The 27,379-nt window shown below is 37.2% G+C and overlaps 2 protein-coding genes across 2 annotated transcripts; one reads left to right on the top strand and one right to left on the bottom strand.

Moving 5' to 3' along the window:
- The first annotated feature begins 6,066 nt into the window (after positions 1 to 6,066).
- LOC137725208 (cysteine protease RD19A-like) lies at positions 6,067 to 8,674 on the top strand. The gene is made up of 4 exons (XM_068463808.1): positions 6,067 to 6,566; positions 6,670 to 6,789; positions 7,738 to 7,984; positions 8,162 to 8,674. Exons 1-4 carry the CDS (start codon positions 6,108 to 6,110, stop codon positions 8,443 to 8,445), a joined length of 1,110 nt encoding a protein of 369 aa, XP_068319909.1. The 5' UTR covers positions 6,067 to 6,107; the 3' UTR covers positions 8,446 to 8,674.
- An 8,020-nt stretch (positions 8,675 to 16,694) lies between these two features.
- LOC137725250 (V-type proton ATPase subunit a3-like) lies at positions 16,695 to 26,815 on the bottom strand. Its single transcript, XM_068463877.1, has 18 exons — positions 26,478 to 26,815; positions 25,294 to 25,338; positions 24,759 to 24,878; positions 24,571 to 24,678; positions 23,129 to 23,239; positions 22,859 to 23,032; positions 22,112 to 22,249; positions 21,605 to 21,712; positions 21,358 to 21,465; positions 21,062 to 21,210; positions 20,381 to 20,534; positions 19,313 to 19,473; positions 19,013 to 19,219; positions 18,620 to 18,803; positions 18,449 to 18,532; positions 18,161 to 18,354; positions 17,523 to 17,582; positions 16,695 to 17,236 (listed from the first exon to the last, which is right to left on the bottom strand). Exons 1-18 carry the CDS (start codon positions 26,610 to 26,612, stop codon positions 17,032 to 17,034), a joined length of 2,445 nt encoding a protein of 814 aa, XP_068319978.1. The 5' UTR covers positions 26,613 to 26,815; the 3' UTR covers positions 16,695 to 17,031.
- Between the last annotated feature and the right edge of the window lie 564 nt (positions 26,816 to 27,379).

Genomic DNA, 27,379 nt, shown 5'->3' with positions numbered 1-27,379 from the left:
TTTTCTTGCATGAACCTGCGAGGAAAAGGTACATTGGGCAGATTAGGACGTGAAGTACATGAATTTGAACTTAAATTACCTGATTTGGCCGAGTTAGGGTGATCTGCCTCAGGTTGTGTCTTCTCTTCATCTACTCTCTGGGCAGATTTGGGATTGTTTGGCTCGGTCCCAACTTCTTTTCCACCCCTTAGGGTGATGGCCTTGGCGGATTCGAATCCTCCCTTTGGATGGACTGTGGTTGAGCTAAGAAGCTTTCCTTGCTCTCTAATCTGTCCAAGGAACTCAGAAATCTGCCCTATTTGTTTCTTCATATCCATCATCTCCTTCTCGTTATTTTCTATCCGGTTGTTTTGATTTTGCAACCCCTGCGAAATAGAGGTTAGTAATTGCATAGCTTGATTACTTTCCAAAGACGTACCTGAATGAGATGATGCCGAAGGTTGTTGGGATTGTTGGGGTGCATACGGCTTGGAATAAAAACCAGGGGGGTTTGGCCTAAATCCTCCTTGTTGGGCAGCTTGTTGTGGCTCCCTCCATTTGAAGTTTGGATGGTCCCTCCATCCGGCATTGTAAGTGTTCGAGTATGGGTTGTTTTGATTTTGTCCTTGGAAACCAATTGCATTGGCAGATTCCCAACCACCATTCTCGATTAGTTGAGGGCACTTGTCGGATGGATGCCCTTGAATTGAGCACACGCCACAAACTTGGTGTTCTTGTGCTTTTGGACCAATCACAACCTGAGAAACAAGAGAATTAAGATTAGCAAGTTGTGATTGAATTTCAGAAATAGCACTCACCTCATTTATACTTTGTTGCCGTGGGGCTTCCCTTTGGCCCACTCCTTCATATTGTTGAGCGTTGAGCGCTCGGTTGGCTATGAGAATCTTGGCATCCCTTGGTGTTTTGTCCACCAATGCTCCTCCCGCTGATGCATCAAGCATTTGACGTTCGATAGGAAGGAGGCCCTCATAGAAATATTGAAGGAGAAGTTCCTCCTTCATTTGATGTTGAGGACATGAAGCTGCAAGGCCCTTGAAGCGCTCATAATAAGCCGGGAATGTCTCACCATGATTCTGTTGAATACCACTAATTTTCTTCCGTAGGAGAATCACTCTCGAAGTAGGGAAGAATTTCTCCAAGAAAGCACGCTTCATACTCTCCCACGAAGTCACAGTTCCCGGGGCTAGTTCGTAGAGCCAATCTTTGGCCTTGTCCATAAGTGAAAATGGAAAGGCCTTCATCTTCAATATACTCCCATCCACATTGACGGGGGTCATGCTCGAACAAACCACCTCGAACTCCTTCAAGTGTTTGTTGGGGTCTTCCATAGACAAGCCATGGAACTTCGGAATATGGTGTAACAAACTGGATTTGAGTTCAAATTCCTCAGTCTTCCCCTCTGCAGCCGTGGGGTATTGGATACAAAGAGGCAATGCATTATCCAAACCCGAGGCCGAAAGCTCCTTGATGGTTCTATTATCTGCTGCCATGGCTTGTTCTTCTTCAAAAATCTGATCCGTGGGTTTTTCTTCTACACCTACTTCGTCTTCTTCAAGCCCAGGTTGTGGTGGAGGTTGTGGTGGCTCTTGTTGACTCCTCGTTCTCCTCAAAGTGCGTTCAAAATCACCGTCAAAGTCGGAGATGTTCTCTATAATAGGCCGAGAGCTACGAGTCATACACAGTACCTAAAAAACAAGGAAACAAACAAACTAAGAATCTGAAATAAGAATGCACGAAAAACAAAATATAAAAATAAAGACAAAGGATTAGCAAAGTTGCTAATCCCCGGCAACGGCGCCAAAATTTGATGCGAGATTTTACTTGACACTCAAATTAAACCCTCGTTTGACAATTGTAGTAGAATGGATAAGTGAGGGATCGTTCTAGACCGGGGATTAGGAGGGCTTGCTAAAACCTTCTAAATTGACTTAAAAACATAAAAACTAAATTAAAAAAACTCTTAACAAGACTACTATGACTCAGAAAGGCTTTGAAAAACTCAAATTGTCTAAAACAATCAAATTGACTCAAATAGAAGCTAGAACTTGATTTAGACGAATTTGCAATTGTTTATGACTCCAAAAGCTTAAAGATACAAAAATAAAACAAATACGAATGATTAAGACTTAACAAAATAGGGGGGGGGAATTGTGGTTGGACGATATTAAATTAAAAAGACAGAATATAATTAAAGGCAAAATGTAAATATGAATGTGATAAAAATATGGATGATGGAATAGCCAAGGGGTTCTTCTCCACACATGTTACACTTGCAAAACAAAATTGATTCTCAGTTGGTCTTTCGATAAGTTGTGAAACTCAATGCTCCAAGTTAATTAGATCCGCTTAGATTAACTTTCAGATTTCCCTAAATTCGTTGGATTGAATGGAATACGCATTACAACCAAATTATTCTTAATCAAAGTCCCTAACTATGGAATACGCATGATAGAGACATTCAACAAAGATCATTAAGTTCAACAGAAATCATAAACATCGACGAGGCAATCGTTACTATGGAATACGCATGAAACTTATGCCAAGAATTCGTTTAACGCGATTGTTTATAAGCAACCTCCACTACTTGTGAATATAAGTTCATAGCGATTAGGTGAAATTCACTTATATTTTAGCGTCATATTTATGCATGAAAATTAAGCTTGCAATCTCAATGAACATACATAAATAAGTTATCAATCAAACAGTTAAACGAATTGAATCCACAACTTATGAAATTCCAACCAAACGTAATCAATTCAAATTGCAAATATAAACATAGTTTCGAATCACCCCCTAGCTAAAGGGGGTTTAGTTCCTCATAACTTTGAAATCAAAGAAACACCTAAACATTCCAACAACTCAAACGTGAATTGTATGAACGTTTAGGCACTCTTCTCTTCCCTTCTCATACGTACAAAACAAAGAGAATTAAATTTAAACTTTGAAATCAAAGAAACACCTAAACATTCCAACAACTCAAACTTGAATTGTATGAACGTTTAAGCACTCTTTTCTTCCTCGTTGTTGTAGCACAAGGTCTAAGGTGAGCTTAAGGGCTTTAGGTGTATGTGGAATGGAGTAGGGAGTGGTTGGAGATGGAAGAATGAAGAGAAAATATGCAGAAAATGAAGTGGGACTCACGGCAATGCAATGGGTTTGTTGCTTGGTGTTTGTAACTGAAAATGTGTATGGAAGAGTAAGTGAATTTTGAGGAGTGTTGGATGCTTATTTATAGGTGAAATGGGGGAACAAAAGAGGGAATATTGCAGCTAGGAGGGGATGAATGATTATGGGTGCATGTGTTTGGAATAATGAAGGGGGAATGTATGTAATAAAACAACTAGGAAAAGTTATGAAAAGCTGGAAATGGGAGTGGGAACTCACGGCAAAGTGTTTTGGGGATGGTTCTTTGTGGTTGTGATGCATGTGATTACATGTGTTGATTGCTAAGGTGTGTGATGATGAGTGTAAGTGGAATAAAGAATGAATGAAGGCATGTGAATTAGGTGGGAAAGAGGTGGAAATGGAATGTTATGCAATGATAATGTCTTGTAAAGATACTAATAAATAATGCATGTAGGGTTAGGAAATAAAATCATAACTTAAAGGGGGAAGATTAAAGGGTGTTGAAAGGTTTTGCATGGCTTTGAAGTGATTGTGGATTGGGCTAGAGTTTAAGTACATGAAATGGACCCAAATTGCTCCCCCTTGCATGGCAAGGAATGGTGTTTGTGTTAAGCCCAAGGCAAGGTGAATGTAATTGGGTTAGGGCCATTGTTTTGTGTCTTCAAGTGCATACAAGGCCTTCAAATTCGTCCATCCTCTTGGCTCCATGGATAAGCTATCCAATCCATGCCCAAAAATGCTCCAAAAGGCCTCAAAATGCACTTTCTTGCTCCCTAGGCCCTTAGAACCTAAAAACACACAAAAGAAGCATAAAGGACTAAAATAACGAGAGAAACATAACGTAAATGCACGAGAACAAGCCATTTAAGTCGCATGAATATGCTCCTATCACACACACGCGACCAGGGTTAGGCTCTGATACCAAATTGTCACATCCCGACCCGGGGCGGATCATTTCCCGGCCCCGCTCCACCACCGTAGCACGATATTGTCTGCTTTGGGCTTACCATTCCCTCACGGTTTTGTTTTTGGGAACTCACAAGCAACTTCCCAGTGGGTCACCCATCATGGGATTGCTCTAGCGCACTTCTCGCTTAACTTCGGAGTTCCTACGGAACCCGAAGCCAGTGAGCTCCCAAAAGACCTCGTGCTAGGTAAGGATGGGAATATACATATAAGGATCACACCCCTGGGTGATGTGGGATGTCACAAGATTAGTCACTGACAGGGTTTGAACCCTCACCATGAGGCAAAGACTTAATACATTTCTACTATTGCGGTAAAGGGTCACTTGCATAAGCAATTTATTTGAATGAATAACAAAAAAGTCTATGGAAATACATCAAAATTCACCAAAAAAAAAAAATCCATTGTCAAAAGTCCATTTAAATTATACTAGCATATGGACACACACAAAGTGTGTGACATCCCACATCGCCTAAGGGAGTGATCCTTAAATGTATATTCCCATCCCTACCTAGCACGAGGCCTTTTGGGAGCTCACTAGCTTTGGGTTTCGTAGGAACTCCGAAGTTAAGTGAGAAGGGGGCTAGAGCAATCCCATGATGGGTGACCCACGGGGAAGTTGCTCGCGAGTTCGCAAAAACAAAATCGTGAGGGAATGGTAAGCCCAAAGCGGACAATATTGTGCTACGATGGTGGATCGGGCCCGGGAAGTGGTCCGCCCCGGGCCGGGATGTGACAATTGGTATCAGAGCCTAACCCTGGCCGCGTGCGTGCCGACGAGGACGTCGGACCCCTAAGGGGGGTGGATTGTGACATCCCACATCGCCTAGGAGAGTGATCCTTAAATGTATATTCCCATCCCTACCTAGCACGAGGCCTTTTGGGAGCTCACTGGCTTTGGGTTTCATAGGAACTCCGAAGTTAAGCGAGAAGGGGGCTAGAGCAATCCCATGATGGGTGACCCACTGGGAAGTTGCTCGTGAGTTCCCAAAAACAAAACCGTGAGGGAATGGTAAGCCAAAAGCGGACAATCTTGTGCTACGGTGGTGGATCGGGCCGGGGAAGTGGTCCGCCCCGGAACGGGATGTGACAAAGTGTGTGAGAAAATTTTTTAGTTTTGTTTTTGAAATAGAAGGAGAGAGGAAAAGAGTGATAGAGGATGTGGGAGCGAGAAGTTTTTTATTTTTTTTAATTAGATATATGTTAAGATTACATGTAGGTAATGCTCTTAGAAAAAAAAATGAAAAAAAGAGCACAATTTGATTGTATGAAATTACATTTCTGCCCCATAATTCTTAAGTAAAACTAATGAAAAAGACTTGAAAACTTTGAGTTTTAATGATAAGAACAAAATAAAGGGTAAAGTGAATAGTGTAAAAGTATGGTTTTTCGTTAAAATGAATAGTACTGTGAGTTTTTCGTTAAAACTCCCTATTTCTTATTCATGTTCTTTTTTAATTAGAAGGTTAAACTGGTAATTCATAAGGTTTTGATTTATAATAAGCATGTTATTAATTAATAGAGATAAATCCTATCAAATTTACCACTAAAAAAACTCTTTTGAAATCTTCCTAAATTCTAATTTGATTACACATCTTTCCCTTAATATTATGCTTCTTGTTATTTTCTCCAACAAGAAAACAAAAAACAAAGCAAACACAATATCCATCCCCCAATCAAATTTCAAAACCAAACAAGCAATGGCGTTCTCCAACTACCATTCAACTCCAACACTCCACCCTCGCCACGTGCCTCCTTCCGATTCGCCCGCACATAACCCACTCCAGTAAGCAAACGCCCCCCAAAACTATCTCCTACACCGCACTCCTACAATTGATCAATTCCCGCATATCAAAACCGTCGATTTAACCTCAACGTACTTTTTAACGGCTACGATATATTTGAACCTAAACCCAAACGTACAGGATTAAACCCCTCCAAGGTCTTCGTCGACTTTATAAAGCAATCCAAACTCTTGAGGCTCAGAGCTACCAATCGGCCTCTGCTGTTCAATAATGGAACGCATTCTCTCTCTCCTCGTCACCTTCTCTCTCCTGATCGTCTCGCGTGTGCAATCGGACGGTGCAGATCCTCTGATCAGGCAAGTGGTGGACGGCGGCGATGAGTCCCAGCACCACCACCACGACGCTCTCGGAGCCGAGCACCACTTCTCGCTCTTCAAGCACAAATACGGCAAATCGTACGCCAGCAAGGAGGAGCACGACTACAGGTTCGACGTGTTCAAGGCCAACCTCCGCCGTGCCGCGCGCCACCAGCGACTCGACCCGTCGGCTCAGCACGGCGTGACTCGGTTCTCCGATATGACACCCGCCGAGTTCCGGAAAAGTCAACTCGGTCTCAGAGGGTTAAAGCTGCCCGCCGACGCAACCGAGGCTCCGATTCTCCCGACAGAGAATCTGCCTGAGGATTTTGATTGGAGAGAGCATGGAGCTGTCACCGCCGTTAAAAATCAGGTATTTTATTGATTTAATTTCTAAAAATAGTAATTTTTTGGTAATTTAAGGTATTTGTTTATTGATTGGGAAATTTGGGGTTTTTTTTTTTTTTGGAAATTAGGGTTCGTGCGGATCGTGCTGGAGTTTCAGTACTACAGGAGCGTTGGAAGGTGCACACTTTCTCGCAACTGGAGAGCTTGTGAGCCTCAGCGAGCAGCAGCTTGTCGATTGTGATCATGAGGTTTGACCCTTTCTTGCTCTTTTCTGTTTTTGTTAATTTGTATATATTTTGGGGATTTGGATTGGTTGAATTGTTTAATTTGATTGGCAGTTGTCTTAGAATGTTTGTTACAATTGTTTTGTTCAAATGATGTGTGTATGTGGTGATGCCCACATGTAATCTGGACGAGGATAAATAGTTATCTTCCTCAATTTCTACTTGTCTTTGTCTGTGTCTGTCTGTCTTAGTCTGTGTTTGTCTGTCAGTGCTGAAAGACACAAACTTGACCTTTTTGCTTGCATTTATGACATACACGGTGTCTGTGTTTACATGTTTCTAATTCTCCAGACATGTCAAAAGGAAAATGGAAAAGGTCGGAACTTGTAAGGAATTAGCGAAAATCACGGACTTGGTTTATAAGTTGCAGGAGAAATGGTCTGTGTGTTGTGATTGTTATCTCTGCTGTTTTGTATCGGGTGTGGTTACGTACATTAATTAGTAAATCAGGCATTAATGTCGGGTTCTGTTTATATAAAAGGTTAAGTGGTTGTTATCTGCTTGTTGTGTAGAAAGATTTGGAACAGAATTGGTTCTTGTTTTTAATGAGCATTGATGAGACGTTTGCGCTGCCGCTCTTGAAGCACCATTTTTCATTCTACGTGTGTTGCAATTCAATTGTTAGTCTTTGATAATACATTAGCAATGCATGTCGAATGGTGTTATCAAGTTCTTGTTTGGCAATAGAACTGCTGGACTCATGAAGCACCATTTTCATTCTAAGTGTGTTGCAATTCAATTGTTAATCTTTGATAATACATTAGCAATGCATGTCGAATGGTGTTATGAAATTCTGTTTTTGTTTGGCAATAGAACTGCACGACTTTTGCAGTCATTCTATGATCACTCCTACAAAATGGCTTTTTCCCTTGATTTGCTGTTTCTTACGTGTTCTTTCTGAACATTGTGCAGTGTGATCCAGAGGAGGCAGGTTCATGTGACTCCGGGTGCAACGGTGGACTCATGAACAGTGCCTTTGAGTACACACTCAAAGCTGGTGGACTAATGAAGGAAGAGGATTATCCTTACACTGGTACTGATCGTGGAACCTGCAAATTTGACAAGAGCAAAATTGCAGCATCAGTTTCCAATTTCAGTGTCATCTCCCTTGATGAAGACCAAATTGCTGCAAACCTTGTCAAAAATGGCCCTCTTGCTGGTAATTACCTTTAAAAATTTGTGATTTTGATTCTTCCCTTGTTTCTGTTAAAAAATTATTTGTTATTCGTATGACCTTTGTGAAACTTAAGAGCGTTGCTTCTTCTCAAATGTGGTATAAGCTCTAATAGTTATTAGGATTGGCTGGTGCTAACAATTTTACATTGCTCGGATGCAGTGGCTATTAACGCGGTGTTCATGCAAACATATGTTGGTGGAGTGTCGTGCCCCTACATATGCTCAAGGCGGTTGGATCACGGAGTGTTACTTGTAGGTTATGGTGCAGCTGGGTATTCTCCCATCAGATTGAAGGAGAAGCCATACTGGATCATCAAGAACTCATGGGGAGAGAACTGGGGAGAGAGTGGATTCTACAAAATCTGCAGGGGCCGAAACATCTGTGGCGTGGACTCCATGGTCTCGACTGTTGCTGCAGCTTCGGTTAAGACCAACTCAGAGTAGTAGGGTTCAACCCTAACTTACAATAGCAGTTGTGTTTATTAATGTATATACAAGTTGTGGTGATATTCATCGGGCGAACTCCAATTGTTTGCTGTCTTCTGTCGGGCTAGCAAAACAAATGACCAAACAAACGTAACACCCCATGTATCTTATAATTCTCGGTATTTGCCCGAACAGCTCAAATGTCCTTTTTTATGTCCTGTTAATGCAAGTTCTTCGAAATATTTTAATTAGACCTTTGTGTCGTGTTTTTTGTGATTGTATTGTTTTTGTGTCATTTCCGATAGCTTAACAGATCGTATCGTGTAATACATGTTAAAGTAAACTGGTAATATAATCCGATCCGAAATCGATTTGTTAATATTATCAAGTAATTTAATCCGACTCTGTTAAGAAAAATATATTTAAAATCAATAAATAATGAAAATGTAAAACATAATACTAAATTAGTATATGCATACTAAATTTCGAAGTTGACCCTTCATGAAAGTTGTAAAGTTTGTCATTACGAATGATTGTATATTTTTACATTTTTCACACTTCTACAATATTTATTATTAATTTTGCACTCAAATAAAAAATATTGTTCATGAGATTTGGAGGGTTTTAAAAATCTAAACGACCAGTAGAGGATGTGTAAGATCCCAAGTCGTCCAGGGGTGAGGATCATGTAAGCCTTATATGTATATTCTCATCTCTACCTAGCACGAGGCTTTTTGGAAGCTCACTGGCTTCGGGTTCCATCGAAACTCTGAAGTTAAGTGAGTTCTAGCGAGAGCATTCTCAGAATGGGTGACCCACTGGAAAGTTCTCGTGTGAGTTCCCCTCAAAACCGTGAGGGCGTGATTGGGGCCCAAAACGGAAAATATTGTATTACGGTGGAGTCGAACCCGAGATGTGATGGGGGTCCGGGCCGGGATGTGACAGGATGCAATTATGAGCGTTTATATATGCTTTCACATCTTTCAGACTTATGCATTAATGATTATGAATTTTATTTATTTTGAACTCCCTTAAAAATACTATTCATAAGGGTTTGTTTGGTTTTAAAAATTCAAATGATCATATGCCCATCCTCAAAGCGTAAAGGATGCGATTACGAGCGTTTGCATATTTTTTCACATTTTTCGCATTTGTAAATTAATTATTATAATTTTTTTTAATGTGTTTGGTATTTTTAAGTTACATAATATTTTTATTTTTAATGTGTTTTATAATTTTTTAAGGGAATTATTATTAGCACTCCAAAAATTTCATTCTACACTCCCTCACAAATGTATTTTTCTTTCTAATAATAGAAAGTTTGGAGTGTCAAATGAGATTTTTGGAGTGCTAATAACAATTCATTTTTTTAATCTCAATTGCCTATAGTATACTATAAAAATAAATAAATAAATAAGACTTAAATTTTAAAATATATATAGAATAATAATTAATAAACAATATATACAGATCCATTATATCTATTGTATTTTATAGTAATTTTTTAAGTAGTCTCAAAAATTAAAATCATCAAAATAACTTTTTTCTTATCGTGTCCAAACAGATTACTTGGGTGTCACTATCTTGTAAACCTGTTAAGGACTCATTATTAACGGGTTCTTATCGTGTAACCCGATAACAACCCGATTAGTTATCGTGTTGACCCAAAACCCATTATTTTCGTATTGTTTACTTGTTGTGTTAATGAGCCGTGTAAGAAATTTTCAGATCTATATTATATAGATTATAGAGTATAGTTATTGCTTTAGCAACAACCAAAGTCGTCCCATATCAAGTCTGAAACTTTGGTTCTTGTCAGAATTTGTGAAACTTTATAGTATGTATAAAATAAAACCGTGGGTTAATATCAATTAAATTACTACTTTAATTTCCTAAAGTAGATAAAAATGCTAGTGAAAACAAAAGCATCACTAGAAATAAAAATGGAGATCCTTTTATATCATTATTGTCGAATGAAAAAAAAAAATCTCATGAATTATATGTTAAACACTCAAAATTGTAAGGTTAACAAACTAAAACAAATAATCCATGAAAAGCTTGGGACCAAAGCTATGAAATAAATGATACACGATATAAGTGGTTCACCTCTTAAAATTGGACAACGTCCACTTTAGTCTATATGTTACAACCGAGTCGGCTTGGGAGTCCTCCCCAGATAGAAGGGTCCAACTCCTTTTCTATATATAAGGGCCTCTTTATATAGGCAAACCGACCTTCCTAATGGGTGGTCTCAAATAGAAGTGATGTGGCATCTTCTCATTCACTTAATTAATATCTAGACTAACAAATATCTAGTCTAGTAAATATCTAGTCTTGGTCAATGTACCTTTATGTAGTGGTCGTCTGTAAAGGACTCGAGGAAGTGGTTATCCATGGAGCACCCTGCATGCCTAGCACTTTGCCTAGCACATCTGCTTAGCACCATGGTCGTGGTCTCCCCCTAGCACCATCCTAGCACAACATGCTTAATTCTCAGCATAGCACAACATGCCTAAAACTTAGTCTTGACCTACTTCTCTCTTTGGGCGTTACTTGGGCCTCCTCTTGGGTCTGCATCGTTTCTAGGGGCGAAAATGACCCTATTTTAACATTATATAGTCCCGAGAAGCTATGAACCCGAATAGAAGAGCTTGCCTCATTCATGAGTAAATACCTCGTAGTATTCTCATTAGACCGTACATCTTTCTTTGCTGACTCATCCCCCCGGCCTTCAACCACCCAGAAGGGATTGTGAATGATTGATTTTTATCAATCTTTTTTACCTTGGTTCCGTAGTAAGAAAGATTAAGAAATAAACCATCTGAGTTGATTCGTTCTCAATAGCCATGAGATAATCATCTTAGGGTGTTTTCAGATGAGTCCATTTTCTTAAATATTACAATGAGATAAATGAATCAATTAAAACAGATAGAGACCTTTTAATTCCAGTTAGGAATTCGTTAGGCCCTTTAGGAACAGCCTCTCAAATTGAGCATATGCTTATTTAGTCTGAAAGTGTACATTTCGGAGTACATCTTGGATAGGAACTTTTGAATCAGACGTAATATTTTGAAACTTTTCGGCTCGGAATCGGTTCAATAGATATGGTATCCTTGGAGCTATACAACTCCAATAATTAATCTGATTTCGAAGGTTCTGAATTCAGCATGAAGTTACGAAATTCCAATATTTCATTTGTGAAATTGGAACTGATATTCATTTCCGAAACTTTTTAGATTGAAATGAAAGCATGTGTTTTCGATCTGATCCAGTCGAAAATCGGGCCTATACATAGTGCTTGAGTAGAAGTAGTCAAGCATTCCAATCTCATACGGTCATTTGTTCTGATATAAAAATAAGTTGTCTAAATTTGTTATTTGTACAAGGAAATAAACATTTTAAAGTTTTTTTTTTCCATAAAAACTAACTTTCAAAGTCTCTGTAGACGTGAGTCGTCAAGTTGATTAGAGCGGTGTGTTTCTTTCTGGAACCAAGTTCAAATAAATTTCTTCTTAATCTATATACATTTGGTGTAAATATATCACATCGCTAATTTGGAAAAAAAAAAAAAAGGTTTATCATTAATGAAATTCATTTTTCTTCTTTTATCAAAAACATAAATGAGGAAATTAGAATCCCCAACACCTTTTTTTTATACTAAACATCTTTTCTTTTTTAAAATTTGATTAGATACTTTGATCAATTGTCACCTCAGAATTTTTTATTTATTTAATATATATATATATATATATATATATTCAATTAAACTAACTAGCAACTAATTGTCTACAATTTAGATTTTTTAGTTCGTGACATATTAGTATTAATTAATTTAACTAATCCCTCATTTTCAACAAAACAAAATAAAATGAAGAGATAATTAAATACGTTTATTTTTGTTATGGTGTTAGAATTAGTCTCATTACAATCATGCTCTCCTAAGATTCTCATTTTGAGGACATGTGATGTCCAAATGTAATAAAATATTTTAAGCATAGGTTGTGACTAATAAAACATTTGGGCCTCACAGATCCTCAAAATGAGGACCTTAGGATAGCAGAACTCAGTCTCACTTATACTTTCCCACGAAAACTTCTTTAATTTTTTAAAAAATTTTTGGTATAAATACAAAAAAAAAAAAAAAACTTATGATTAAAGTTATGGTACATTTGAAAATAAACTTACTAAGTTTTGATATGGTTAAATACCAAATGTACCCATATTATAGTAACCAAGGATACCAATTCATTGCAATTGCAGCGTGAACCACCAATTTTTTTTCATTTTCCTTTGTTGTAAAATATGAGTCCATATTCCAATAATATGAAAAAGATATCCTACTTATTGTTACACATACATACCATTAGCTTTGTACATACCAAAATTAGGATAAATCAACTTTTCCAAAATACTAATACGTACCAAAATTAAGATAAACTTAGCAAAATACTAATATGTACCCAAATTAAGATACATAATATACCAATAATGTACCAAATTATTGGTATGTTATATTTAATATATTATGTGCATGCATATATCATCTCATAATTATATGTTAAAAGGATGTTTGCTGTCTTTTTAGAATTTTTAAATAACTTTTATTTTAGGAATTAAAAGCTTCTTTTGAAAAATTGAAATTGTGACATCCCACATCGCCCAGGGGAGTGATCCTTATATGTATATTCTCATCCCTATCTAGCACGAGGCCTTTTGGGAGCTCACTGGCTTCGGGTTCCGTAGGAACTCCGAAGTTAAGCGAGAAGAGGGCTAGAGCAATCCCATGATGGGTGACCCACTGGGAAGTTGCTCGTGAGTTCCCAAAAACAAAACCGTGAGGGAATGGTAAGCCCAAAGCGGACAATATCGTGCTAAGGTGGTGGAGCGGGGGCGGGAAGGGATTCGCCCCGGGCCGGGATGTGACAATTGGTATCAGAGCCTAACCCTGGCCGTGGTGTGCCGACGAGGACGTCGGGCCCCTAAAGGGGGTGGATTGTGACATCCCACATCGCCCAGGGGAGTGATCCTTAAATGTATATTCCCATCTCTACCTAGCACGAGGCCTTTTGGGAGCTCACTGGCTTTGGGATCCGTGGGAACTCCGAAGTTAAGCGAGAAGGGGGCTAGAGCAATCCCATGATGGGTGACCCACTGGGAAGTTGCTCGTGAGTTCCCAAAAACAAAACTGTGAGGGAATGGTAAGCCCAAAGCGGACAATATCGTGCTACGGTAGTGGAGTTGGGCCCGGGAAGTAGTCACGCCCAGGCCGGGATGTGACAATTGGTATCAGAGCCTAACCCTGGCCGTGGTGTGCCGACGAGGACGTCGGGCCCCTAAGGGGGGTGGATTGTGACATCCCACATCGCCCAGGGGAGTGATCCTTATATGTATATTCTCATCCCTACCTAGCACGAGGCCTTTTGGGAGCTCACTGGCTTCGGGTTCCGTAGGAACTCCGAAGTTAAGCGAGAAGAGGGCTAGAGCAATCCCATGATGGGTGACCCACTGGGAAGTTGCTCGTGAGTTCCCAAAAACAAAACCGTGAGGGAATGGTAAGCCCAAAGCGGACAATATCGTGCTACGGTAGTGGAGTTGGGCCCGGGAAGTAGTCCCGCCCGGGCCGGGATGTGACAGAAATGAATTATTATAACATAATACATATCTACCAGATTTTAGGAGATTTGTGATAATAGTTTGTGAATAATTGGTAAATTAAAATGAAAAATCGTAATTTTTTTTTATCTAAACTACATATTAATGAATCATTTTTTGTCAATATAAAAAAGGATAAAAAGACATTTTTGTCTTCTATCACAAAATAAAATTATGGACAATAAAGCAATTTTGCATAAACTAAATTTTACAATTTTTTTTTTAAAAAGTGTAATCTACATGTGATTCTAACAAATCTCTAATTTAAAAAATAAAAATAAAAACGAAAACTCATCCCCATTTCGACGATCTCTCCCTCTCTCCTTCTCATTTTAAAAACAAAAATAAAAAAAAATTGTCTAATCATTTTTTGTGTGTGGGCATATGCTAGTTAATAATCATTTTTTGTGTGTGGGTATATGCTAGTTAAAAATTAGTAAAGAATGTTTGATAAAAAAATCTAAAAGCTATAAATGTTTGATTTAAAAAATTCAAAATTATGCACCTATATCAAAGCACCCCAAAATAAATTTCAGATTTCGATCCCATCCAGATCCTCACATTCTATCATTCATCGTACATAGTACGGCCATAAATTATTTTGAAATTTTTTATTTAAAATTAACACAAATAATACCCAACAAATGTTGACTACACAATATATAATGAACGGATATGATGCTAAGATCCTCACAAAGAGGATCCGGAAATGATCTTCATCCAATAAATTCTATTGATCGTGTCGGCATTAAGAATTGGTTACATTTAACAGTCCACGTGTACAGATGTCAGTGGCATGCCAATTTTGCTCCCGGGCACCAAGGCATGACTTTGACCAGAAAAACGCTTCTATTCATTGAGAAATCAAACACATCGTTTATAAATACATGTTTGCTCTTCTACACCTTCCACAAATCCACAAACTGACTTAAAAAGAAAGAAAGGATACTGAACTCGGTTGCCTTCACCTTCTTTCCTACCACCTTCTATTCTCAAATCTCTCCAACATTTCATTGCTCTTTTAAAAACCGTATGTAAAAATTCTAGGGAATTAAACGAATTTAACTTTTCTATCGAAGATCTCTAGTTTAGTTTTCTCTAATATCTTATCTCCGCATCTAAATTTAAATTTTTTTATTATTTCACTGTAAGTTGTACGTATTGCTCTTTTATAAGTCGTATGTGAGAATTGGAGGGGACTATACAAATTGAATTTCTCAATCGGAAATACTTAATTTGTTTAGTTTCCTCCAATATCTTATGTCTGGCATGTAAACTAAAAGTTGCTAGTCTTTGTTTTTTTTTTAAAGTCATATGTAAGAATTGGAGGAGACTAAACATATTTAACTTCTTGACTGGAAGTCTTTAATTTGTTTAGTTTTCTCCAATATCTTATCTTCGATATCTAAATTAAAATTACTAATCTCTGTCCAAAGATCATACGTGATTGCTCTTTTAAAAAAAGTATGTAAAATTTGAAAGGGACCAAACAAATTTAGCTTCTCAAGTATCTAAAACTGAAGTCTCCAGTTAAAAGTCGGGGTGGTTTGGTATGGGATACCGAACCGAAAGTAATATCCTGAATCCCAAATCGAAATCTTTCGGGATGGGAATTCGAAGACCAATCTCAAACCAAATTTTCGGGATTTCGGGACAATCGGAAATCCCAAATTAAAATATGAAATTATGAATTATTCTTCAAATATATATAATTCAAGAACACATTCATGAACTAGGAATGTCATTTCATTCACACTACCATTTAATTGAATACTGGCATACTTGACTGTTTTTATCAGAGTCAAAATTCAAATTAATTAAACCCTTTTGGCAATCTGTTGAGAGACAAAAGAATCAAACCTTCTGAAATCATCAACCATGACAGCAGCAATAATAAAATCCAAATGAATATCAAATAGAACATGAAAAATATGTAAGGTGTAAGGCATTCCAGGTTGCAGAGCATGAATTAGAAACTACTAGCATCAATTATAAAAAAATAATATATATAATATATATACGTATAAATATATATATAATAATTAATAATATATATTTTCGGTTGGGGATGGGATTCCCGAAATATCGAGAAGCCAATCCCGAATCTCATACCGAAATTTCGGGATTGGTTCTGGATAGCATCCCGAAAATTTCAGGAATTTCAGTTTGGGAAATTTTTGGTTTGGGATTAGGATTTTTTTGATTCAGTTCGGGATTTTCGGGAATTTTTTCCACCCTAGTTAAAAGTTGTACGTGAGTCCCGAAGAATACCAAATAAATCGGCATCTCTTAGTAGCTGCAATTTGTTTGGTTTCCTTCATCATCCTATTTTGCAACTTGTACAACTTTGGTTTTAGCATTTCCAAAGTGTTTTTTTTTCAGTTTGTTCACTTTCTATAATTTTTTTTTTCTTCCTCAAACGACTTTATCTGAATCACCTTCCCTTTCTGAAATGAATATCATTTACTTTCGAAACTAAAAAGAAAGAATTTTTTTTTACCTCTTACTTACAGGTTCATAAAAAATTTGACATCTACGAGATTCAAATTTAAAACCTTACTTAAGAAAAATATCACTAAACTGTTAAGCGGCATAACCGCACTCTGGATTACTCGAACAGCACAATAATAATTTTGTTTTCCTTAATAATAATAAATATTAATAGAAAGATGACTGAATATTGTCATTAGTTTATTATTACACACGGCCGCAATTGCCATTATATATTTAAACATGCTAACCTAATAACTGCTTATTCCTCCCAAGAACAAATAAATAAACATGCTAAACGGGGTTGATGCTCAATTCCAAAACCAACCGATAACTCCACATACAAGATTCATCAGTTGCTTTCTTTTTTCTACTGTTCGAATGAAAGAATCAACTCGCGTTCACACCTATTCACACTCGACTCCATGGCTTATACACTGCCGAAGACTTCTTTTTACGGCATCACTCATCTTCGTCGTCAAGCAATGCAAACGAGTATGGATAGAACTTGTAACCATCCCCTTCATAAAACTTGTTCTGGAATTCCACCCAGTGAAGTCGAAGAGCATGAAGGAAAGCACTGAGAGTTTCCATCAGTAGTAAAACACCGACAGTGGCGCACACAAAGACGATGAGACCCACTATGAGTATAATCCAATTGTTGAACCTGTGAGACGTACAAAAGAATATGTTTCATTTATTTCCTTTGCAGATGTCCAGTATGACTGCCTAATTTAATTCAACAATTCAAATCCTCGGTCACAACTTCTTGGGCGTAAGTAATAATCCAGATGAGCAACAGGAACAAATGGAAACGAACTCTGCTAAAACATTCATTTGGTGCTCATTGGCCTATTCTCTACATCCCAAGAATCGACAAAGAAGTTAAAATTGTGGCCAACTTTTTGACGGAGTATTAAATAAAAGCAGCATCACAAATGAGTAAAACATACCCCCAGGCCATTAGGAGAACCTTGTCGTAGAACACACTGGACAACTCTGAATGAGCAAGACTGTACAAAGTTCCAAAAGACAAATGCTCGACATTAGCACTTATTGCACAAATAGATAAAAAGGAATATCTGCAAATACAACTTATTGACCATATTCCATTCTGTCATGGCTGAAAGAAAACGTGCTAATTTTTTTTGTAGAAACCAACAGATTGACCAACTAATGTAATGAGGGATCTTGTCAGCCAACGTCATTGTCACCAAGCGGAAAAAAAAAAAATTATCTTCCCCATAAACAGTGAATAAGCTGTCCACTATTGACTTTTCTTACAAAAGAATGACATGCATGGTTCAGTTCGGTGACATGTCAAAATCGACTTGTGCAAACAAACATGCGAAGCTAACAATCTACCACTGAATGCAAATTTTATTATTGCTTCAATTTTAAACTTTAAGAAGCCAGAAAGTTCTTTTTTATTTCAAGACTTCCCGACATAGAATGCCAAAAACTCATTGAAACCAATCAGTGCAAGCATGCACAACTGCAATAACAAATGCAGACATGAACTGGCATGTGCAGACAGAAAAATCAAATACACCAAGAGCCAAGAATGACAGTTCAAGTTCTCAGAAACTACCTTAAAGCCCATAGACGAAGGTATGAAGCTGTATTTGAGACTGCTCCAAGTACAAATTCTATTGTGTGTATCATTTGATGTACAAAAACTTCACTGAACTCAAACTCCTCATGACCATGGGCATCATGGTTTGAATTCACTTGCAAGCTCTCTTCAGTATCCTCAAGTAGAGCGTAGGACTGACCTTGATGCCGCTGAAATAACATCACCATCAGAAGATGAACTTATATGAATAAAAGGGAGCGGAGTGATGATCAAGGACTGAGGGTGAACGGATGTCAAACATACATCTTGATGTTGCTTCTTCAAAAGAAAAGGCTTTGGAAACAGCATCCATGGTACAGCAACAAAAGCCAACAATAATAGCACAAGCTGGTAAAAGAACAAACAACACATGAGGAATACTGACATTTTCTTTCAAAAGAAAATTTTAAAATAAGAAAAAAATAGTGATAGTACCTGAACTGTTTTCTGACCATTGAAAAGCTGATTTTCACCTAGCTCGTCCGTAGGACTTAGGAACATGTATATCATTACGTGGTAGAGATCAGCTTTTGAACCGGTCCACCACTTCATAACAATGAGAATGGACAAGTAGCCAAATAGACTGTTTAAAAATATCATCTGGGGTACAAACTGGAACCTGGGAAAATGAAGAAGCTGAATGAATACTAAGCTATAAGCAGGGTGAGACGCAGATTATAGAAACAACTAATGACGCGACTGTAGATGGAAGAATTCACAGTACATGTGAATTATTCATATCTACAGTGAATGTATTTTCTGCCTTTGGTGGTAAAAATGAAACCTCCACTGAAAACTAAGATAACAAAATAAAGATTCACAACTTACCAAACATTCAAATTACTTCGAAAGAACCTGGCATTGAAATAACTTATCATAATTCCTAGGTTCATCTGGACCACACCAATAATAATTGACATTTTCATCTTCAATGAGTTTAGGAATGGGAGCTCACTGCGGGATCCATGCCATACAGGATCCAGGCCAAATGGATAAGTAGGACGCACCTTAACCAAGCCAGCTGTAGTAGCGTCTCTGTAAAGGAAGTATTTCGATTTACTATTACAAACAATTCAAAGTGAGGATGCAGAAGAGAAGGATATACATCTTCAAAGTCTAAGCATATACCTGCAAGAAAGATCACGGCATGTGTACGCTGAGGGACCAAACAGTTCAAACGGGACAGAAAAGAACTCATTATAGATAACACCTGTGTAGATTGAGAAAATTGCCATCAACAAAATCACGTAACGACCACCAAAGGCCATCTCCATGATGTCTCCAAGCTTCTGTAAAACCATAAAAATATATAATTAGATTCTTAGACGAAGACAAAAATGGATTAGGAAAAAAACTGCTTCCCAAATATAAGTCAAATAACCAAATGTGACAGGAAAAGGCCAAGCATCCACATACTAAGTTACTAACAGAAACTATGATCTCCATCTCCTTTGAATGTTGAGTAACAAAGTGAAAAGAGGATAGTAATCACAACAAATGAATTCAGGGCATGTTTACTTGCAAGGAAGCAAGGAATGAGTGTGATTCCCATACCCATTGCTTCACATACCCAACCAAGTAAACATGCCATCATTATACAGAGGCAGTATCCTCATAAAGAAGCAGGACCCCAGAATTTGTAGTTTTAAGGGAGTTACGACTTTCTATGAAGCTCGTGCAACAGACAATATCAGATATTTAAAGGTCGATAAATCAAATCCTTATAACCTGGAATAGTTCCTTACTCCTCACAACACTAGAGGTAAAAGACACAATCTGTCAGTCCTGAAACTTATTAAACAATCACAACTTCCTGACAGGGGGAGAGGGAAGAAAACGAGGGGAAAAAAAAGAATGGCATGGTGAAATATCATTTGACAACTGGTAACATAGTTGGGGCAATAAGCAACATACAGTTGGTGTCACAATGGTCCTGCTTCACATTTTTCTTTAGATGAGATATAATCATAATAACATCTAACAAAAAAAAGAATCAAATTGATCCACATTTTTTTTATTTTATTAACCTAATATAATGGAACAGCCAACTACCATGAATACAGTAAGGGAATACATCAATCCTTGATCCTATACTTTGGTACAAAAAAATAAGTAAATGACCAACAATGCAAAAAGATTATTGTTGAGATCGAATTTATCAGCATATTAAGTGATTGAAAAGCTTGGTAGCAATACCTGACTGGAAAGCTTCTTTTCCCTGCCTATTAAATATAAGGTCGCAAGTAACAAACATATTCCATGCCCCCAATCACCAAACATGACAGCAAAAAGAAATGGGAATGTCACGATGGTATATACAGCAGGATTTGCTTCTTGATACTTAGCCACCCTGCAGTTACATTAAGGCAAAACATTTTATAATCTCGTGTATATTTCTGTTGGAAACAATAAATTATCGGCACAATTTGTGATTTCAAATTCTAAGATTCAATTTTTAACGAGAAAGATTAACTGCAGGTAAACGTGGGGTTTGATTTCTTACTACAACCACTTATTAATGTTTCATTGATTTTAAACAACGGTCTTCATTAATGGCTAAATTAGATATTACATTAAGAATTAAATCATTCATTTTTACCATCATATATTACCTGGCAGAACAAGTTACTAACTAGCTCGCCTGTTAATGGTACTATAAATGGCAGATTAAAACAACCACAACGGAAATCAACAACATAAAGTGCATGGAAACTTTCAGTATCTAGCACCTTACTAAGGAAATTCTTTTCCTTTTAAGGACATAACTGACTCAATTTCTTTTCTTTTTCTTCATTAAAACAAAATCAAGTAAAATACTTATCTATTCCAATTATCTATAAAGGAGCACAGAAGAGAAGATATTGCAGTGGAACTCACCCGTATGCATCAACAATTTCTTGAAAAGAAGAAGTGAATTTGTTTGAACGGAAATAGGTAGGTGGTGCCTCCTTAGTATGCAAAACCTGGAAAATAGCTCCAACTTGTGAGTTAGAGTCAAATGCTGCCCGCTGCAATGCATCCTGGATCTGCAAAGGCACATTGAAACAAAGAAAGTCAATAACATATTTGACTTGTACTACTGTACATCACTGTTTGGTGTTCACAACTTCCGATTCGAACTGGGTATAAAATGATTCATCATCCTATGGAGAAATGTCTGTAATAAAGGATACCTGTTTTGATGCAAAAACAGGACTCCACCCTTCAGCCACAAGACATTTTTTTGTTACATCAAGGCTGAGCATGTTAAGATGGTGGTATATGGATTTCTCCTTCCTCACCTTCATAAGTACAAAGAAACGTTGTAAATAGCTTGGCATTGGCAATACACTCAAACACCATATGTTTTGAGTTAGTCTTAGTCATATCTCCCCATATATAATGAATGAACGTCATTAAATAAAATAATTCCAAACCTACCAAAAGGTTCCACTGCTCAAAATGCTCGCCAATAGTCTGTAGCAAACGTCCCCGAAGCAACACTCCAACATCTATGGTAGTCTTTAGCTCTGAAAGTCTTCCCGAAACCTGAAGTTGAGGATTAAATATTGTCAGTGAGAAAAAAAAAAACCAACATCGTCAAAATGGGATCAATGGAAATCAAGGCCCGGCAGGTAACTTCACAACATGTAGATGATCAGCACCCTAGAATATGGACGGACTGCTAACGACTACAAAAGGCTAACTTGGATTTCTACTTAAGCTTGGATTTTCACTTAAGCACGGGGATTATACAAATAAATAGTTTAAGTATGATTGATATTAACATTGGAATTACTTCATGCTGGAAAAAAAAATGATACCATGAACGAACAAAACTGCAAATGGCTACAGTTTTTTTTTATTTGTTTTACTTCTATGGACATGAAACACGATAAATGATAGAGAAGAAAAAAAAGAAGCTATAAACAAAGAAAATATACATACCTCAGTAATCATCTGAGATTGTCTACCTAGGTCCTCAGGGAAAGAGTATCGATTAGCTCCAAAGGCATCACATATTTTAAGGATTTTGCTCTTTGCTCTTTCTCCAGAGTAGAATACCACAAAAACATTTTTCTCAACCTGCATGTAGATCATCATTCATAGTCAAAGACAAAGTGTGCAATAACAACGAAAAACCAGATGGCCAAACTAACAGTTCCATATTATAAAATAAATTATCCATTTCTCTAGTATTCATACAAGGTTTGCATAGCATTTAAGCTCATAAGTGCTTCTTCTGGAAGAAGCACATCGAGATTTTTAACAAAATCCAAGATCTTTCACAACCTATAAGCACTTCTAACATTTTTGCTGAACATTGTCAGAGTGCTTTTGGTTATTTGAATGCAGTAATAGCCATTCTTAAAGAAGATCCAAACAGGCCAACCTCTCCCCCACAATTCCTGCACCCCCAAGATCCTTATGGACTGTTTGGTTAAAAACCATAGGTGTAACTTTTTAACATGTAATGGAAGAGGTGGAGGTTGTTAAATAACTAACCTATTTATTGGACTTCTTTGTTGAAACATATCCAGTTTACTGTTATTCATCTTATCAGTTTTGATGGGCTTCTAGTCCATCATTTTTTGTGACCTTAAATTATAAAGAGGAAAAGATACCACAAGAGCAAAAGCAACTTCCTCTCATCTTTCCAAGAACATAAAAATGCAGGAAATGACATGCCAATACCTTCTCTCCTGAGACAGGGTCAGTCACGGGATTCTCAACAACAGTCTGCCTCAGAAAAACGTTACCCCTAGTAGCTCGAAATAGAATCCTCTCAAATGCCAAACATTTTTCCCTAGGAACAAGACCAGTGAGAAATCCCAACTTAACTTGCTTTGATGGATCCGTTGATGTTTCCTTCACAACAGCCAAACAAAAAGAATTGGGTTCAGCAACAGGAAGAGGACTGTGGTTAATCAAAATACAGTAAAAATCCAAGATTGAAATCTGTACTTGCTCCAATAATAAAGGCGTGTCCAGGGATTCATCACTGATATCACGGGATTCATTTTCTGTCTGCTGCGACACGGCACTGCTTTGAGCTGAGTGAAAAAATTCACCAGCCTGAAAGGAAGAGATTTTTCAGTCACATAAGAGCTTATTAAAGTAAACTAAACTTCAAAAGAGAGACACGAGACCAAATGAGTAAACTCTATCCAACTTCTAGTTCATCGGCAGATCAAATTGATAATTGCTTCTCTGTTAGTGATATTAGAAAACGTCCAATGAGAATCCAAGATTCAGAACTCTCTGAACTAATTAAGTTTATACGTCACATAAGGGTAGACAAACATATTTTACCACTTCAGCTCATTTAATGAAATCACCTGTATTACTATATGTGTAATCTTATGATGCTTGCATGAACCTTTAATCTCGATAATCTAACCAGAGCTTTTGCTTATGCCTATTTAAGGTAATTTGGATGGTCACTCCAGCTGTTAGCTGAATTTCAGTTTTCAAGTCCTTTCTGTTTTAATATCTTCTACGTATTTATTTGAAGAAAAAAAAATTCGAATAAATCTCTATCCGATTCCTGCTTACTAGATTGAACAGTTGCTTAGAGAAGATATGAAAAATGCAACATTTAATCTCCATAGGTAAGGGAGCTACTTTAATAGACTATCTTTGTATGTGCAAGTGCAACGGAGCAAAAATGAATCCAACATCTTTTTTAAGTGCTCTGTGGCTTGAGAAATTTGGAGTTTTTCCCGTCTTTATTTGGGGTATACTGGCTGCTTCCTGAGACAGTCTGCAGCCTTGTTTTGGGGTGGCATGGCAGGTTTTTTAAAAGGTCAACTACAGCTCTTAGGCACTTACCTTTTTTTTTTTTTTTGTTGGTCTTTGTGGTTGTAGAGAAAAATTAGAGTGTTCCAAAGTGAAAAACTTTGCATCACAAAGATCTAAGCTTGTGTAGTAGCTATCTGAATGAATAAAACTCCTCAAACCTCTTTTTAATCTTCCGCACAGTTTCTGTTTTCTTTTCATTTTCAGTATTACACGCATACAGCCTTTGTACACGGATAGAACTGTCTTGGAAACTTATGTTACTTATAAAAAAATTGTTCCAATAAGTTAGAATCTTCAAGCAACAAGGAATTACAATATTACTAAAGATACTTTTCATTGCTTGAACTGCATAATCCATTTCTATCAATGGTTCAAAAAACAATATGGATAATTATATCCCTTTTCTCCTTGTGCAAAAACAAAAGCTCATCATACTATTTTTTACCCTTTCCTTCACGATAGATTCCCATGAATGATATTAATAATACTTATGAGCTTAGTGTAATCAGAGGATAGTATATGATCTGATACCTAATAATGCATACTGCATGGTCATAGAGATGCTAAGATCATTTTTGGGGACGAAAACAAAAAAGGGTCATTACCTTTTCCAGAACAAGCTTATATTCTAAGAGTTCATTATATGAACGTTGCAACTTTTCATCATTCGAATTTATTTCAATCAGCTCTGCCTCAAGTTCACCAAGTTTCACCTAGCATACACACAAAAGTGAATTTGTTAGAAAATGCAATACTAAACATCTTTAGCTATACACCAAACACCTTATTATACCTCAAGGTCATCCACATTGACGTCAACTTGTCTTGCAGACTTTGAAGGAGGTAAATCTGCCCTTGACATTTGCTCCTTAAAGAAACGTAATTTGCGTGCCATCTCAGCACTTCTTTTAATCTTCATAGAAAAATGAAATAGTAAATTTACAAACCAAATACTCATTTGAAGACATAATATTTACGTACTTAAACAATTATGAAGAGCATAGATGAGATATTCTGTATCCATCTTACAATCAAGATAGCCAGTAAAAATTACATGACTCTTCTTTGTTTGGCAACAACCTAGAACAGTTCACAAGGACAACTAATCATAAGTACAGCTCTAAAGGTATGGGTCAAAATTGGAAAACCTCTAAGACAACATAAACTATTGGAAAGCAATTTAAACTATAGGCTTTCCCTCCTTTTCCTGCTAATCCTTAATAACTCAATTTTGATGAGACGGTTTTTTTAGGAGAAGTATCATATCCACAACCAAACAAAATGAATAAACATGCCGCTGGTCAGCAAGCTAAGAAACATAAACACACCTGAGCAGCATATGTCCTTTGAAATGGGCTCTTATCTGAATTGAGCTGGAAGAGTGATTCATAAAAACATTAGTAACAAAAAAAACTTCAAAAAAATTATGAAAGCAGCACAACAGTGACTAGATTAAGGATGACCACCAACAGAGCTAGCATATTGCTTCAACATGATTGCAAGTTGTGCAGCATCAAGATCATCAGGTCACCCAATTTCGAACATTAGTTCTCAACAATTTTGTAAGAGTTATTAACAGAGTAAAAAGTATTCAAACCTCCATCAATTATAGGATAGGTGAAGCCCTTGGGTGATCCTCATTTATTTTCTAATCCGCTTACCCGTAAATCTTTTCTTCGTTTTAGCATGATATCTACCTTTTTACAGTTCACCTTCAACTTCAGTTCTTTAATCTTAAACAGAACATTGTACATTCTGGAATAGAAATCATGAAATAACTTGCTTCTTGTTTCCATACATATAATTTTCCTATAGCTTAGACGAAAGAGATCTGAATAAATCTCAACTCACCACCGCAATCATAACTTTTACTGATCAATCCCTCAATAGAGAGCTACCATGTTCACCACCCACCCATACACTACACTACCACTCTATGGTGAGCAAAATAATACCAAAAGTTTCGACCCGCTGCTTTTAGTTGCTCCCGCTACTTATATCTTTCTAATTTGATTTATGACTCGTGACTTGTGTTAGTCTGCTATTTGAAGCTCTTTAGCTATATTTAGTAAACAACATGTCCATTTTAATGGCGCTACAAATTTCCTAGACACCAAAATCTGACAGTGCCATGGTCGCGTATTAGGCGCTTGCGAAGCTAAATGCTCCGATAATCAATTGTCCTTTCTCGGGAGACCAAATTATGTAATTGGTAACCAATCGATCACCACCTCAATTTGCAGATTAATTGAGCTCCTTAAAATCTAAAGAATCAAACACCACTCACTAACCAGGCAATTCAATCTCATACATAAAAACAAAACCCCAAATTCGCAAAAGAAACGCACTTCCGCAAATCGAATCCAAACCACTGAACAATTCCAATCGGAAACAGTGCCAAGTTAGGGTTTTTACTGTTTCTCCGCAGCAAAAAAACCAATCGAAAAAGAAGAAGAAACCATAATTGAAACAGAAAAATGGGAATCAGCGAGAGAGAGAGTAAAAGGCGTACGTCTTTGAACTGGAGGAGGCCGAGGTCGCCGAGATAAGAGACGGTGAGGTGAGCGGACTCAATGGGGATGATGATCTGGACGAGCTGCATGGGCTCCGACCTGAACAGATCCATCGGAGGACAGCACTCTCCCATTCTCTCTCTCTCTCTCTCTCTCTCTTCTCTTTCCTCTCTCTCGATGGTGTGTTCTGTGTCCGTGTAGGTGTAAACGTGCGACTGCAGACAGTCGGAAAAACAGAGAGAGAGATGGAAGAGAAAAATAATAATTCACTTTGCTGATTGCTTTGGTTTCTCTCCCTCTCTCTCCCCTTCGCGCTGCGCCACAAAAGGATCTCCCACGTCACCAGGTCCTCTCTCCCTCTTTTTTAACTTTTACTGTTGGGAAGGGTTTTGTAGGAAGTTTCTTGAGCTTTTGCAACTTTTTGTCGCTTTTCAGTACTTTTTTTTTTTTTTTTTCAACAATAGATTTTGTTAGATTACTTACTGACGATGTTTGAATCTACACCGTTATACAATAGGTCAACGCCTTTTCGCTGCTATGGTAAAGAGTCACTTGCGTCACTTGCCAATTCTTATTTGGCTTGTTATATTAACAGCATCCAAACCTAAATTTTTTAAGAACCATTTTAATCTAAAATATTTAAAATTTGAGAAAAGTTGAAAATTTCACTAAACTGACCTTATGAAATTTTATTTATAGAATTCTTGGATGAATTTTAATTTAAATAATATTTTTAAGGGGCATTTAGATCCGAGTTCAAAAAATTGAGCTACTTTCCAATTGACTCCAATTCCATGTGCCTTATCAATTTAGGTTCAACTGATCTTTTTATGTCTATTTTGCCCTTTTATAATCTCAATGAAAATATATTTAAATTTCTTGATTTATCCAAATTTTGAAT

This window comes from Pyrus communis, chromosome 2 (assembly GCF_963583255.1).
Source record: "Pyrus communis chromosome 2, drPyrComm1.1, whole genome shotgun sequence".
In the NCBI taxonomy this organism is placed as follows: domain Eukaryota; kingdom Viridiplantae; phylum Streptophyta; class Magnoliopsida; order Rosales; family Rosaceae; genus Pyrus; species Pyrus communis.
Note: the sequence above shows the minus strand (reverse complement) of the source record. Positions and strands in the feature narration are given on the sequence as shown.

Excerpts from the sequence above, each read along its gene's own strand:
- LOC137725208 (XM_068463808.1), top strand. The coding sequence starts at position 6,108 with ATGGAACGCATTCTCTCTCTCCTCGTCACCTTCTCTCTCCTGATCGTC. Across the intron at positions 6,567-6,669 it reads TCACCGCCGTTAAAAATCAG|GGTTCGTGCGGATCGTGCTG; the intron begins GTATTTTATTGA and ends TTTGGAAATTAG. Across the intron at positions 7,985-8,161 it reads CAAAAATGGCCCTCTTGCTG|TGGCTATTAACGCGGTGTTC; the intron begins GTAATTACCTTT and ends GCTCGGATGCAG.
- LOC137725250 (XM_068463877.1), bottom strand. The coding sequence starts at position 26,612 with ATGGGAGAGTGCTGTCCTCCGATGGATCTGTTCAGGTCGGAGCCCATG. Across the intron at positions 23,240-24,570 it reads ATAAGCTTGTTCTGGAAAAG|GCTGGTGAATTTTTTCACTC; the intron begins GTAATGACCCTT and ends TCTTCCTTTCAG. Across the intron at positions 17,583-18,160 it reads CTTCGTCTATGGGCTTTAAG|TCTTGCTCATTCAGAGTTGT; the intron begins GTAGTTTCTGAG and ends AACTTTGTACAG.